Raw genomic sequence first — 16568 nt, forward strand, 5'->3', positions numbered from 1 at the left:
TCCATTAGGATGTGGTTCCAACTCTATACTGAAGTCAAGGTTAGGATGTAAGTTAGGGATTGGGGTTAGTATTTCTTTCAGTGTTGACAATCAGCAGTGTGATTGGCATGACCAATGAAACCTTACAATTAATATCCATGATTTTCAACTCAAATGATCAACAAGCAAATATGGCCATACAGTGTAGCTCTATAAAATAGCACATATTACACATAAAAGACATTATTCTTATGCTAGAAAATCTTCGTTTGGACAGTTATTCCTAATATGAGGTGTCTCGTTGCCTCCTCCAGGGTTGATATTACAGCTCTTCTGCTGTGTGTGGAGCATCTGATGTGGAGTATGTGTGAGTCTGTGGAGGAGTTGCTAAGGCCAGATGCAGCACCTGGATCTTGGATGTGGTCCATACACAGCCTGTGTAACCAGCTACTGACCATACTGGTCATCCTTACATCACCTCTGGCGGAGCTGCACAGGTGACACAAGAGTCGGGATAAACTTGCTGGATTATTGAGAACTACAGGGGCAAGATTAGTCATTTGATGAGAGAGTGTTTATTTATTTATTTATTTGGGGCTTTTTCTCTCTCTCTCTCATTCTCTCCAGGGTTTTTCAGGGAGGCTGTGGTGGTGGAGGAGGCAGCAGAGCTCCAAAATTTCCAGAGGGAGTGAACATTCGTGACACAATGTGGCTGAGCGTAATGAACCCCACACTGTTCACAGAGGAGCTGCTGAGGTACTGACAGTATTGAGCAACAAACAAAGTGTTCAGTCACTGGTCAATGATTAGCCCCTTAACCCTTTAGAACCTGAAGCTAAAATAGGCGTTTTTCACTTATTAAAAGGGTTAATGCCATTTTCCTCCCCGGAGATGTCTTATAATTAGAATTGTAATACCGTATAAAAGTTTGTGTTCGATTAGTGTTTAATGCTCACCATGGCTGTATTTATTTGATCATTTGGTAAAAACAGTCATATTGTGAAACATAATTACAATTTAAAATAATTATGTATTTAAAAAAATATATATAATATATTTTCAAATTTTATTTATTCCTGTGATGACAAAGCTGAATTTTCAGCATCATTACTCCAGACTTCAGAGTCACATGATCTTTCAGGAATCATTCTAATATGCTGAGTTGGGGCTCAATAAAGGTTATTATTATTATCAATGTGGAAAAAAGTTGTGCTGCTTATATATATATATATATATATATATATATATATATATGTATACTATATATATATTTTTTTTTTTTGGTGGAAATCGTAAGTTCAAAATAACAGAATATTTTAAATATAAATTTAAATATCAATACAAATAAACAATGTAAAATTATTTCACTTTTGATCAATTGAATGCATCTTTGCTGATTAAAAGTATTTATTTTATTTTATTTTTTCAAAAATTTTACTGACACAAGTGTATTTTTCACATAATGATTATACAATGTACTGAGGTGGACATGTCTTTAATAATAATAATAATAATACTTACTAATACTAATTATATATATATATATATATATATATAAGGAATTAAATGTAATTACTGAGGGTGGACACATATGTATTTAATAATAATAACAATTTTTGTATCACTGTTACTTCGGCTACTTATTTATATTCATGATAATATGTGACCAATTGAGGTGTTTTAAGATTCCATAGACACAATAAGAACATCACCAGATTGTGCTATACCTCTGAGCCCATTTTGAAGTTTTATTACAAGAAAAACACACACAATGTGGTGAGTTGTTGCTAGTGAGGCAAATGAGGCTAGTGTGGCCTTTTAGTTTTCGTTCATGTGTTAAATGCACACAAACACTCACTACATTACTGCAGTCACCAGGCCCCCAGACTCACGGCCCTTAATGCAGGCCAGATGCAGATGCCATAGTTAGTCATGCTGTTTATGCTGACATGCGCTGCGGGTCTTCAGCCCGGGTGTGAAAGGCTGAAACGGAGCCTGTAGGAGGACTGTGAATGTCAGCCACATCTCACATCACCCTCTTCAAGCCCCCCAGCACAGCTCCAGACTCCTACTCCAGCGTGATATCATCGCGTGTCCCGCTCACACAAATCACCGGTCGTCAGCCCCACCGGCTCCGCTTCCATGAAGTCCAAGGGATTTAAATTAGTGCATTTTTATTGCCTGTTCCTTTTTTATTTATTTATTTAGCCTCGCTGTGTTCAAGACTCCCTGAGGGTCTTTCGGTGAGGGCCCCACCAGAGCCAAGAGGCCACGCACCAAAATCAAACTCTTCTTCTCACTCAAACACTCCAACAAACTGGCAGTTTGGATTATTAAATAAAAAAGTAATAAAGAGACAAGAAATACCAATAAATCAAGGAGCATACACGTGTGTAAGTTCGTCCTGACCTCATGGTGTAGCTTACAGATTTATCATGACCATTAAAGTAGGATATCGGGTGGATTACCGGGCCTTTGACATGACAAATTTGTTGCTTAACTAAAGCATAATGTTCTCATGTTATGTTGCAGAGCTCACCCTTCACTTTAATACTTGTTCTGCATCTAAGGTCAGAGATAAATAATGATACTTAGTGGTTTGTTCTAAACTATGCAATACTATTATTATTACCATTAAGATGTCAGTGGCCATTTGAATAATTGTATTTATTTATTTTAATTTCATTGAATGGGGCACGTTTATATGATATTTTTAGAATGACAATTAAAGACGCGATTACCCTAGTGGAATATATAAATATACCAAAAATGTATTTGAAATACATTTATTTTATGCCAAGTATACTACAAATACATTTAAATGGTAGTTCACCCCAAAATGAAAATTCTGTCAGTTTTTACTCACCCTCATGTTGGAAAATATGATGGTCAGTAAAAACTGACAGAATTTTCATTTTGGGGTGAACTATCCCTTTAAATATGGATGTACTTATTGTGTGTTCAGGTCCTATGGAAAATATTATATTTTCCACTTTTGAACTGGTATTTACCAGTGTGTTGCGTTCAGGTGTTTTTGTTGTTGTAATGTGGTAAAAAGATGGAGATCCAGACCTGTTAAAACTATTTTGGATTGCTTAAGTCATCTGCTACAGTAAGGAAATGATTTATCAAAACTCAAACGGTAAATAATATGCTGGATATCTAGATCATATATATTTTTACCATTCACGACTCTTGCATTGCTCTCCTCCATTATCTCGGCAACTCGTGCATCAAAATATTCTACGAATTGCCCAGTGGAAAATACCAAACATGAGGGGGTGTTCATGTGCATTTTCCACGTCGGCTTTTGGTATTTACTATAATTAGCACGTGAACGCACCATTAAAGGGTTAGTTCACCCAAAAATTAAAATTCTGTCAGTATTTACTCACCCTCATGTTGTTCTAAAACTGTGTTTATGTGTTTATTTGTTCTGCTGTACACAAAGGACGATATTTGGAAGAATGTTTTAATCAAACAGATCTCATTCCCCATTGACTGCCATAGTAGGAAAAAATACTATGGTAGTCAATGGGGAATGAGATCTGTTTGATTAAAACATTCTTCCAAATATCTTCCTTTGTGTACAGCAGAACAAATAAACACATAGAGGTTTGGAACAACATGAGGGTGAGTAAATACTGACAGAATTTTCATTTTTGGGTGAACTAACCCTTTAATATAAATAGCCTGCAATTCTATACTAAATATATACTTAAAGTCAGCTAAATTGGATCAACTAATTTTGTGGTTAATGACCTTTAGTTGTCCGGAAGTAGTGCTGAGGTGCAACTAAAGATATACTTAAATATATTGGATTTTGCTTAAGTGGAATTAACTATTAACATGGAACAATTATACTTTAGGCACACATTTAAAGACATTTAAAGATATTATTCACTAGGGTACATATTGCTAATTAGCCATAACTTTTGCTAACTGTACTAACTATTGACTTTTTATGAGAATTGTTACATGCTGTTTCAATACAGATTATCAATGATTGATTAAAGGTACTGTTGTTGTTCGGTGAATTTCCACAGGCAAAATTACAACTGGAATCCACGCAATCAGCAAATAGCAGCCCGGTCTCATCCCAAGACTGGCGCTTTTGACCATGCGTCAACATCCAACGCACATGGCACCCTTTAGCGTCAATATGAGACGCAGATATATATGGGCCAGAAGGCGCCTTCTAGTGGTCTAACCCTAACCCTACCCCAGACCTAAACCTACCCATAACAGAACCGTCTCATATTGACGCTAAAGGGTGCCATGTGCGTCGGATGTTGACGCATGGTCAAAAGCGTCAGTTAGATGACGCCCTAGGATGAGAATGCATTCCAAATAGGTGTTATGCGCAACAAACTTCTATATCTGTACAACAAGTCGCATCGACTTGTCTTTTGTATGTGATTTGTTAAATATAGGAGCGAGCAAAGATGAGCATAACGGATGTCCCTCCATTTGCAGATTGATATCTTAAAGTTTTTCCTTTTTGTTTTTCCTCACTGCCATTTAGATTTAAATCGAATAAAATGTTGTTTTTCTATTTCTATTTTTATAGTATAGGTTTGGTATTTACAGTAGACATTTAGTCAACGTGAATGTAATATATCCAGAAAACTAGCTCTTAAAATAGTATAAAAATTGAATTAATTCCCCCTCTCAGTCTCCCTGTTTTCAACAGAGGTGTAAATAACATATTGTTTGGTTTTTACCAAACAGTACTTTTTTTTTTAATTTAGTCTGGCCCTAAGGATGTGGTTTGGTCACCGGAAGAGAGCATAATAGTGCATTGATACAGAAATTGACCATGATTTGGGACACTATATTATATTTTACACGGTTGAAAATGAGGCTGTGAGGGATAGAATTGCAGTTAATATAAATGATATAAAGGTCCTAATCACAAGTATTTTTTCAAAATTCTCTTTCAAATCTGTTTTATTGAGTTTTTTATGAAAGATGTTTCATCAGCTAAATTGAATTAAACAGTGCAACCCATTGAACACACTGTACTTTTATCTCTCATAGTCTTGTTTTAAATCCTGTCAAAAAATTAAACTTGACGCTACCCTGAGGTTTTTATGGTTTTCCGTATGTGAGGGCTGTTTAAGGTCTTCAGACAGTGGATGAGGATAATGAATATCACATGACGTTGGATTTTTTGTAAAAGAAATGTTGTTCTGATGCATTCATTTGACTGAAAAGGAGATGTCCTTGGATTCTTAACATTCTTTACCTTACCAATGCTTTCTATAAAACAACTGTAATGGGGCTTTAGACTTTATCCATCAGTCAACTTATCTTTTTTTTAAGCATCACTGAAAGGTTTGCTGCTTAATAAATCAATAATTGACATTCTAGTATTTTAATATTATAATTAAATATTTTAGTTTTTTAGTTTTGCTTGTACATTGTTTATTTGGTTCACTTTAATACTGTTGTTTTAACATTCAATTAGAAATATAAATTATATTAATTATAGATATATCACATATTTTGGGGGTCTTTTTTGGGATTAAAAGGGACAATTTACCTAAAATTGAAAATTCTGTCATCATTCTGTCATCTCAGACTAAATCCAGAAGAACTTTGGCAATAGCTCCAAGATGCTTGAAGAAACCGAAAAGTTTCAGACACTTGTGAAAAAATGCTGTAAAGTGAGGATGCTTTCAAAAATAATGTAATAAACAGATTTTATCAATTAACTTTGGTGTGAACACCCTTTGCGTTTAAACCAGTTTCTGTCCTTTTTCAAGCATCTTAGAGACTTTACCACAGTTTTACTGGATTTAATCTGTCTCTGTTTGTTCAGTTTCTTCATGTAATCACAGCCAGACTCGATGATGGTGAGATCAGATCTCTGTGTGGATCATATCAGCTGTTGTCAGACTCCTTGTGCACACAAAAATCTTACTAGATTATTACAATTAATGCACTCTAAAAAATGCTGGGTTGTTTTAACCCAATTTTGGGTAAAATATGGACAAACCCAGCCATTGGGTTATATTTTTAAATTAAATTATATATATATATATATATAAATATATATATAAATATATATATATATATATATATATATATATATATATATATATATATATAACCCTAAAAACAATAGATGTATGAATATTTAATTATTTACCAGACACTTTTGTTAAAAGCGACTTGGAAGCAAAGGGACAATAGAAGCGGTTAAACAAACAAAAGAGCAACAATATGTACATGCTGTGACAAGTCCCAGTTAGTCTGGCACAGGCTTTTTTTTTTTTTTTTCAAATCAAAACATTTATTAAGCATCAAATTAGTATATTAGAATGATGTGCCATTTTTAAATTACATTTCAAAATATATCACAACTGAAAACAGTTGAATGTAAGTTGTAATATTCCACAATATTACTGTATTTTCCATCAAAGAAATGCAGCCTTGGTGAAAATATGGGACTTTTTTTTTTCCAAAAACGACAACAAAAAAATCGTCCAAACATTTCAATGTTGACATGACATTAATTGATGTATTTCTGTTGTTTAAGGGATTTCCCAGCATCTGAGGGATCATCTTTATGTCTGTTTGAGCTACTGGTATCTGGACCCTGTTATAATCCAGCTCTACTTCTGCAGAATATCCTTCACAAGGACTGCTTGCTTCTACAGGTCATCATCTCATACTCATGTAAGACTCTTAATCCCTTGATACACTTCCTGTTGAACTCTGCATGTACCCATCCCAATGATACTGTTTTTTTTTTACTCTTGCTTTAAAGGTCCCCAGACATGAAATTTTCATTTTCTGAGGTTTTTTAACATTAATATGAGTTTCCTAGCCTGTATTTGGTCCCGTCATGTCTAGAATTTTCAATCGGTGTAAACCGAGCTTTGGCTATTTTTCTCTTCTCTGCAGTTCACACGCGCTGATCTTGAATCTCCCCTATATTATGTCATACGGGGGAAAGGTTACCTCCCCTTTCTCTGCTTTGCCCGCCCCGGACAATTTGGCTGGCCCATGAGAAAATGAGCTACACGGAACAGGACGTACGAACACGCAGGCGCGATTTTAGTTTTTCCTAGAGAAATATCTTTGAGATTTGAGTGTTTCCTCGAGAGATATCATGGCCTGCAAACGAGCAAAGCATGGCAGTTGATCAGTGTTCGGATGTACAAATGAACACAAAAATATGTTTTAGTTCCTTCATACGAGCCTCTGAAGAAACAATGGGTTAATTTTATTTTCTCTGGAAATGCGCGGACTCAAGTCCCAAAGTTTTGTATGGTCCAAACATTTCACAGACGACTGTTTCCTCAACTCGATGAACGTCTGAAAATAAATCGATCGAGCTACCCAGCAACAATTTGAACTTGAGTTGAACTTGAACTTGGGTAAGTTAATCTTTCTCTCAAAATCGTTCGATACTGTTTATCCATTAGTAAGTCAAGCTAGTGACTAAAATATCAACTTCACATCGTTTCTTTTGTAGGATGAAAAAAATCTTATTTAAATTCTGAACAAATTAAACAGAAAGCAATCAAAGATCAATCTTTCCACACAGCGTGAGTTTATTTAGACAATTCGTTATGAATCAATGACGCACGTTACACTGCACAGCAAAGCTCTTACTGTACATCATCGTGTTTGCATTGGTGAAAGCATTAGATAGAGCAAAAACTGTGTTACACTGTGCACAACGAAGATCTACATCATCGTGTCTGCATTGGTGAAAGCAGAGAGAGCAGAAACTGCGTTATACAATAAGATCTTCATTCTCGCGATCGACAGACTGTAATCTGCTGCTCAATGCTCCTCACAGCAACATTTTATGTGAAAGTATTCAAGAGAGTTTCACGTGTAATATGCTATTTCATATGCAAGCATGTCAGCCGATCACAGCAGTGGGCGGTTACATTGAATCCCAGAGCAGACACGCCCCTTCAAACAGAGCGTTCAAAGCAAAGGCTAAAATCAGGCTGGGAAAAATGCCTTTTATTTCTAAATCAAGACTATTTTTGATCTAAAAAAAACATACTAACATTATGGGCCCCTATTTTAACGATCTAAAACGCAAGTGTCAAAGCGCAAAGCGCAAGTAACTTTGTGGGCGGATCCCGGCGCTGTTGCTATTTTCCCGGCGGGATAAATGCCTCTTGCGCAAATCTAAAAGGGGTTGGTCTGGAGTAGCTTATTATTCATAGGTGTGGTTTGGGCGTAACGGAAATAAACCAATAAGAGCGTCATATCACATTCCCTTTAAGAGCGTGATGAACGAGGTGCGCTTGTTCCATGGCGCAATTCTATTTTCACGGCGCATTTACCAGACGCACTTCACAATCGGTTCACAGCCGAGGAGATCGATGTTCTCGTCAGGGCCGTAAAAGAAAGAGAAGGGACATTGGGGATGGGACAAACCCACCCAAATTAGCTTCGGTTAAACATGCATATAATAACTTGGATAAATGTGTAAGTTTTATGCCTATTTGTCCCATCATCATGGACACAACAATGATTTCCCTCATGTTTATATATTTTTTCTTATAATAATGTATCATTTGCAAAAAGTAAAAATGCATCTGTGTAGATGAGAGAATCATTTCTGGTCATTGGCGCAAGTGTTTTCTGGAACTGCAAAATAGCACTAGGAATTGTTTGCGCCGACACACGCCTCCTTTTTGCGGCAACCCACCCAGGGAGCGCAAGTTCATTTCCTAGTTTACCGATGTGCGTCTGTGGTAACACAGTCTCATCCCAAGTCGTCATATAACTGACGTTTTGGGACGTATTTTGACCATACGTCAATATCCGCCTTTTTAGGGCCCCCTTAAACGTCGGTAGATGGCGATCCCGGGCCGTCATACAACTGACGCTTTACCTTTAACGTCAGTTAGGTGACGGGTTAGGTTTAGGGTTAGGTTTAGGTATGGGGTAGAGTTAGGATCCCATAACCTCATCTACCGACGTTTAAGGGGGCCCTAAAAAGGCGAATATTGACGTATGGTCAAAAGACGTCCCAAAACGTCAGTTATATGACGTCTTGGGATGAGACCGGGTTGTCTGTGGAGGAAAAAAACCCGCTTTGCGCGCGTGCAAAATAGGAATGATAAATGCGTCAGTGTATAAAGTCATTTGCGCCGGGTGCAAGATAGAGCCCTATAAGGGCAACCCAGGAAACATTATAAAATAATAAAATATCCCCATATCAGGGGACCTTTAATACTGAAAGTTGGCAAAATATCAACACATAAAGTTTTGTTGGCTTGCATGCAACAAGAGCATACAAGGTGATGCTTTTTTGAAGCACATAGATGCTTTCATTGGTTTCCACAAATGAATTAAGTAAAGTTTATTGGTGGAAAAACTGATTAGCTGTAAGGATGGCCCAGTGACCTTGCTGCTCTTAATAGCCTGCACCTGTTTTTAATGGGTCTTTATTTTGCACGCATCTTCTTATTTTAAATAGGCTGTTGTGTGCACTTGTGAACTGATCACGACGATAACATCGCTCGAGTCGCCCAACACCTGCGCAGTGGAACCATGCCGAGTCCTTTCATTCTTGCAAAATAAGCCATAGAAATCGTTAATTGCTAGTCTAACATTTAAAATTACGCTCCATTGAATTTGCTAACAAGTAAATGCTTGCCGAGGCCTTAAAAGGCTCATCTCATTGAGCCACATTTTATACTACAGTAGTTTGCGAAGTATGGCAGATCCACCTGGTTTTTAAACAATCTCATGCTCTTCTCGGCTCCATCAGATTTGTGTTTCGTCCTCAGGCACATTGGGAGATTCATCCGGCTTGTTGTGAGAATGTTGTTTTACTCACTCATCATCGCACTCATCAACCTCCTCATCATTTCTGAATCAATAGAGCTCAGTTGTAAACACTCATGTGAGAGCAAAGTGAATGACCTTTAAAGATTTTCCTCTTTCTTCCTTCCACTCTGAAAAGTCTAACCTTTAAAGGCTGTTTTGTGCTTGCACATTAATTCACATTATGGCGGAGCTCATTAATAACCGAGCTCGGCTGAGAGCACGTCTTCCTGCGTGCTCTGGTGTGGGAATCACGTCGCCGTAAATCAACACTGCCTGGCCGCAGCCTGGCTAATTAAGAAGAAACGCTGTGGCTTGGTTGTCTACCGTTTAGAGAAACCTCTTTTAAAGTTCCTCGCTTGAGTCGCTGTCTCTCAGCACAGTTTGGGAGCGCTTAGCGCTAAGCTGTGCTCTAAATAGGAGCTTGTTTGTGGAATTCTTTAAGGGACTGATAGCGATGTCTTGTTCCAATTAAGGGCCTCCAGTGGAAACTCATCTGTGAGGCCCGGTAAATCAACAGGTGTGTTTGTTGGCAACACGTCAAGGTTGCGAAAGGTTTGTTAACGGAGGATAGAATTGGTTTGTGGAATCCCCTCCCCTGAGAAACGCCAGCAGTTCATTTATCACGGTTCATCTGGCGGCTCATAAACGGATGATTGCGAAGAGGCAGCTCTTTAACCTGTCCAGTCCCTTGTGGCCATTCACATAAGTACACTCATTTTTTTGTAAAATCCCTTAGTCATTTTTGTATGCCTTTTTTCTTTTTAATGTCTTTTTTGAAAACTGTTAACTGAGGATTTGTGACATGACGGACCTTAAATAGCATTTATCTATTGTCAAAGCTGTTTTCAAACGTTTTTTTTTTTTGTTTTTTTTTTTAAAGGGGACATATCATGCAAAATCCACTTTTTTAGCCCTTAAATGCGTTTTATTGTATATTTGGAGTGTTTATAAGTACAGAAAAGATGAAATTATTCTCTTCAGGTGCTTCGTTTATATATTTATATTCTGTTTTGGTCATATTTTTCAACCTGTTCAGATTTTTCTGTTCTCTATTACGTATTTTGAACAATTACATCACAGTATTTGCAGCGAAACTGACAAATAAGGACATTGACTACCGGCCCAACACTTCGAGCAATCTCCCATTATTATTTCTCGCTCCGACTTTGTTGTCCAAGCTCAAGAATGCAAAGGTTACGAGAGGGCAAGTCAAAATGTTCGGCTGTTGGATGTAGTGACCCGAAGCACTTCAAGGATTCCAATTTCAACAACATCTGCCAGTACAAAGAAGGGTTTGCCGATCGAATACGTCTGAATGAGGGGTAAATTCCTTCTATCTTTGGAGACGACGAACAGAGCATTTCGATAAGCTGTAAATATCATACTTTCCTTTCTTTAAACACATTATGGTCATGGTTTAGCAGTACCTTTGTCTTTCTTTGTTTTAGTTTTGAAGTAACGTTACACGTCTGCAGTATTATTGTTCTTGAGTTTTCATCGTTTGCCGATCGACTTCGTCTGAATGAGGGGTAAATTCCTTCCATCATTTAGCTGCTGTGTTTTCTGATGCTTTTCTAAACGTAGGTTATTATATCATTATTAATAGAGATTTTTAGTTGTAAGATCAGACCGCAGTCATTTATCTTGTCAGTGTGCTTGTTTTAACAAGAGAAATAGTCGACTTTCACTTATTACACAACATAGTTAACTTACATACCACTGCATCCATATGGAGACGTTGTTCTGCAGATTCGTCGTCGTCTTTTTCAACTCGCTCACTCTGGCTCGAATATGTAAGGCTTGATGGACAAGTCTTCCGTTGTTGACATTTTGTTAACGTGTGAATAAAAATGTTCTTTGAAGCTAGTAATCATATATCTCTTATCAAACTACAATAATGGCCGAACGCGGGGAGTTGAACCGACCGTGAACTCAGCGACCTGGAGAGCGGGCGAGGAAAGACGCAACTCCCTACTTTTTATTTAAAGGGGCCGCTTTGAAACGACTTGCTCACAGAAGCACATCAGAAAAGGGGTAGAATAGGGGCCTGTGGAGCTATAATAATGAGGAATTCAGACCCAAGCATTGCAGTTATGCTTTATATAGACCACAAATGTATGATTTATAAGCAAAAATGAATGATTTAAAAGCATGATATGTACCCTTTTATGTAATATCTGTTTTAAACTGAATTTTGTGAGTTATTCTATAGTTATTATGCATGCAAGACAACTCATTAATTGATTATGTTCATATTAATGAGAATCCATGGACTAAGAGTACAAAACTAAAATGTATTTTAGTTAAAATGTATTTTTGAATGTGGTCGTAAGACATAACTGTCAACACTCCCATTTTTCCCGGCAAACTCCCGTAATTTGCATGGCCCAAACTCCTTTATGAATAATCGGACCAATATGTTTGTCTAATGTTGACCAGTTGCCAGATCTTGTATTAAATGCATTATATTCATCACACAATCCACAGACCATTTACAATTTCAGCACGTTTGTCTTCTTAACCTGGCCACGGTCTCCGCAAAAATCTCACCGGATTTAGAAAACCAAATGTTGACAGCTATGTCGTAAGATCATGCAATACCCAAAATAAATGTGGCACAGTTCTGATTTAAACCTTTTGTTTAGTAGCAAATGGATAATTACTGTGAAAAGATCAAACAATTTCTCACAAAAGTAAGTAAAATGCATCTATAGCCTCCTGTTTTCCTTGCACATGTAGCAAAAGAAAGCAGTCGATTCCCATCAGTCCCTTACCATCAGCAGAATTCAGGGTCCCTGTTAAGCAAAACTGTATTAGCTAACCACACGCTCTACTACGACAGGTAATTTAGGCCTGTCATTTCAAAACAGTCCAACATTTGTCAAAAAAGTGCAAACAGCAGCCTGCTTTTTATCAAAGACACTCATTGAATGCTGCATTGCATTCAATCGCCTATTCAAACGCCTGTCATCGCTAGAGAGCGAGACTGACGGGGTGAACCAAAGGCACAACCATCCTGCATCTCTCTACAACCCCACATGCCTGACAACATTTGGACAAGGTCATTCAGTCACATCTTGGTGTTGTGGTCTCATCTTTTATGTGTTTGTCCTGACAGTCAGTTGGCTTTTGCCTTAAAATGGACCTTTCGCATTGTATTGATTTACAAGACATTCATTTCCTGTGCTAGGCTCAGATGTCTTACAGTTTGTAAGCTTAAAGTTGTGTTTAGTTTAGACCTTTGTTTTAACTCTCCAGAAATTGTAATTAGCACTATAGACATTTATTAGAGCTGGATCAAACACTTATTTGATCTTATTCCTAAACTACATTGATTCTCCTGTCTATTTCAACTTTGACAAATCTTACCGTAACATTCAAATCTGTGCTGGTGCTGCTGCGGACCCAGAGAAAGAAGTTATTATGTATCTGTGTTACAAATATTAAAGTAATCAGAAGTACCTACTGAGATAAAAGTTTATAATTTAGATTTAGATGTCTAAATGGTAGAGATCAAAAACGAGTAACTTGTATCGATTACATAGTTATGCCACTAGTTGGCGATAAGTGACTGTGTTTGTCATTCAAAAGGGTAGAACGTCACGGGTTGCCATCTCATAATTACGGTTGTGATATAGTGTAAACGCTGTATAATCTCGTTGTTTTGGTTCAGGAGAAACTGTGAAAGGCTGTTTGTTTGCAGCAATTGATGGCATCCTAAATCATATAATCTATAGGTAGGCCTACTTATTTTGAATAAGAAATTACTTCAGAATCTTGGAAGTAGTAGGTCGTCTGTGTATACATGTGTTGACAGGCAGGTATAGACATCATATCGAATGCAATGATCGGACAAACATTTTTTTGGTCCTGAGAATTTCACAGAAGATAGATGTACATGTTTTAATATTTAGACCTATTACTGATTGCTATCAGGATGCGAAGAGAGTTTCAGTCAGTATAAAAAAAAATGTTTTATAAAAAAAATTGCCTACCCTACCTTTAATTAAACACATTAAAACAGTGTGTTTTTGCACAAGCCCAAATTTGGCGATTTTAAAATGCGATTTAAAAAATCTGGGGTATTTTTAGCTAATGTTTTTAGCTTTAACATTTACATACTCCGGGGACATCAAATCATTGTTTTACATCTTGTGAAAAGGGGCATAATAGGTCTCTTCAAACGTCTGTTTGGAATCATGGGAGAGTCATTATTTGAAAAAAAAAAAAAAAAAAAAATGTATTCAGAATCTTGCAAATCTACTATAAAATAACTACCATTCAAACATATAAGATTTAATTATATTTTTAAAGAATGTAATATTTAAATTAAATTAAAATAATTTTAAATTAAATTAATTTGAAAAAAAAAGATTATGAAGACAAAAATCTTTCAAATAGATTATCTTCATTTTTTAACTTTATATTTATCAAAGAATATATATATATATATATATATATATATATATATATATATGTGTGTGTGTGTGTGTGTGTGTGTTTTATCTTCAACAGCAAATCAGAATATTATAGTGATCTCTTAAGGATCATGTGACACTGAAGATTAATGGCTTCTGAAAATTCAGCGTTGCATTTATATTACATTTATTAATGCAATAAATTACATTTTATAATATATTAATTTAATAGTTATTTTAAAGTGTGTTAATATTTCACAATATTACTGTTTTCACTAAATTATTGATGAGCATACAGTAAAAGACCTCTTTCAATATCAGTGCCGAAGGTGCCTACCCCAAACGTTTGAAGTGTTATGTTCTGCTTTCTTTATTTAAAAAAAGAAAGAACAGGAGACAGAAAGGGATCGCACCTGACGGAGCCAAAAATGGTCCTGTCAAATATCCTGAAAGTCTCTCCAACTGGCCCCATTCTTATTGTAAATCCATGTTATTTTTAGCATTGTGTTTATTTGTTTGTTTATTTTTGACATAATTTAAAATAACCATTGAAATGTGCTTTCAGGTCTCTGTGTGGACCGAGGAATAGAGGTGTCCCCTGATACTCAGACAGCTGCTGCAGAATTTTTAGAAGCTGTTTTTGCCATCCTGTCCTCCCTAAACTACGTCCCAAGGGCTTTAAGTCGAGCGCTAGAGGGATACCTGGACCGGGGACACCTTTGGGAGCACTTTTACAACTTAACAGGTGCAGAATTTGCCATGCTCTGCCCTACATTTGTTTAGACTTCAAAAAGACACAATTTTAGTCAGATGTGGCCATTTAGTCACTGTCCAGTTGGAACACTATCACCATGTGCCCCCACTGTGTCCTCTAATTGCCTGAATATCAGATATGACCAGCTGGAAACCCATCATCAAATCAAAGCCATAATTAAACCTTTAGCTGTCTCTTTGATTGCATTTTTTTTTACATTTCTGCCTTCTTCTTTTTTCCTCTCCGTAAAAGCCACAGCATGAACATTTTCTGTTGTGTTAATGGTTCCCGTATTGATTTTGCATACAGACATTGAAACTGCAATTATCACCTGACACATTTTGATTCAGCTTTTATTCAGGGGGTTTAATCCAAGCTGAAGTGCTCAAGGTTTTTTTTTTTTTTTTTTTCTGTTTTATTACATGTGAGTGGTAATTATAGTTGCACAAATTAGACAAATGGCAGACGATGGAGAAGGAGAGTGTGTCTTGTACTGATGGCTTAATTGACCATGTCGATTCCTACTTAAAGATAATCTTATAAGTTTGCTTTGCACCTTGATTGTGCCATTTACAAGACCTGTTTGGGCTGGTCAGGAAAATGATCGGTATTACAAGCATTTAGTTGTTTCTTCTACCTCTACTTTTTGGCTCTGTGTAATAAATTTGAAAATGGAACTATGAAATTGAACCCACTTTTAAAAATGTTTTATTGTATTTAATTGCTTACTAAGAGCAAGAATGCAGACATTTTGCTTTCCCTTGTTTCTCTAAAATTAAACAGCTGTTTATTTAATTATGGCTGTGTTACGATTATTAGTTATGAATTGATAAATTAATTAATTCAATTGTATGATAATAAATCATTTGTATTTCATATTCATATCTGTGTCTGGGACAATAGTGAAACATAACAACCTATACATAAAAGTATTTAAAATTGTTGCAAAAATGATAAAGTTTGAATGTGACCTTAACATACAGTAATATGATAATGATATAAAAAGAAAATAGATTAATACAAAAATAATAATATAACAAAAAAGAGATTATAACAGAAGAATAATAGAACAAAAAGAAACAACTGGACATTATTAGCGTTAATAAAGCTCAGTTTTATTGGGAAATAAAAGTGCCCAAAAATGAAGAAACGCCAATATCCTTTTTCTTCTCTGAGCTAATGTCCTGTGACCAAATATAATATCATGATACAAAAAAAAATAAGATTGTTTTTACACAGTGTCACTGTCTAATGAATTTACAAAGTTTGGAAATAATCACTAGATTATTCTCTTTCTCCCAGACTCCAGTAAAGATGAGCCAGCCTTGTTTAAACACATCAGGTCCATTGTTTGTAAATCCACTACCAAAATCCTGAGCCACCTGGTCATCATGATGCATGAAGATAAAGATCAGCCTGGACCCCTGGTTCGACAACACCTACCCGAAAATGTCCTAAGCAAAATCCCAAAAGAGTGGAACTACATTCCACAAGATCCCAAGCTGAATGAAACCAACAAGAGTATGTAAAGCTTTCTCCATCCATCCATCCATTAACATTTGTAACTTAGTTGTTGTTTTTTCCCCACTGAACATATCTATTGC

The 16568-nt window shown here is 36.3% G+C and overlaps 1 protein-coding gene across 2 annotated transcripts in view; it reads left to right on the forward strand.

The window, feature by feature from the left end:
• kiaa0825 (KIAA0825 ortholog) overlaps positions 1–16568 on the forward strand; it is a 180615-nt gene that overhangs the window by 55954 nt on the left and 108093 nt on the right. For both annotated transcript variants that reach the window (XM_039662110.2, XM_089130120.1), the window contains exons 11-15: positions 294–476; positions 607–735; positions 6524–6663; positions 14776–14955; positions 16267–16485. In XM_039662110.2, the coding sequence (XP_039518044.2) occupies positions 294–476; positions 607–735; positions 6524–6663; positions 14776–14955; positions 16267–16485 (851 nt within the window). The remainder of the gene's footprint in view (positions 1–293; positions 477–606; positions 736–6523; positions 6664–14775; positions 14956–16266; positions 16486–16568) is intronic.

This window comes from Pimephales promelas, chromosome 4 (assembly GCF_988280905.1).
Source record: "Pimephales promelas chromosome 4, fPimPro1.hap1.1, whole genome shotgun sequence".
Classification (NCBI taxonomy): Eukaryota; Metazoa; Chordata; class Actinopteri; order Cypriniformes; family Leuciscidae; genus Pimephales; species Pimephales promelas.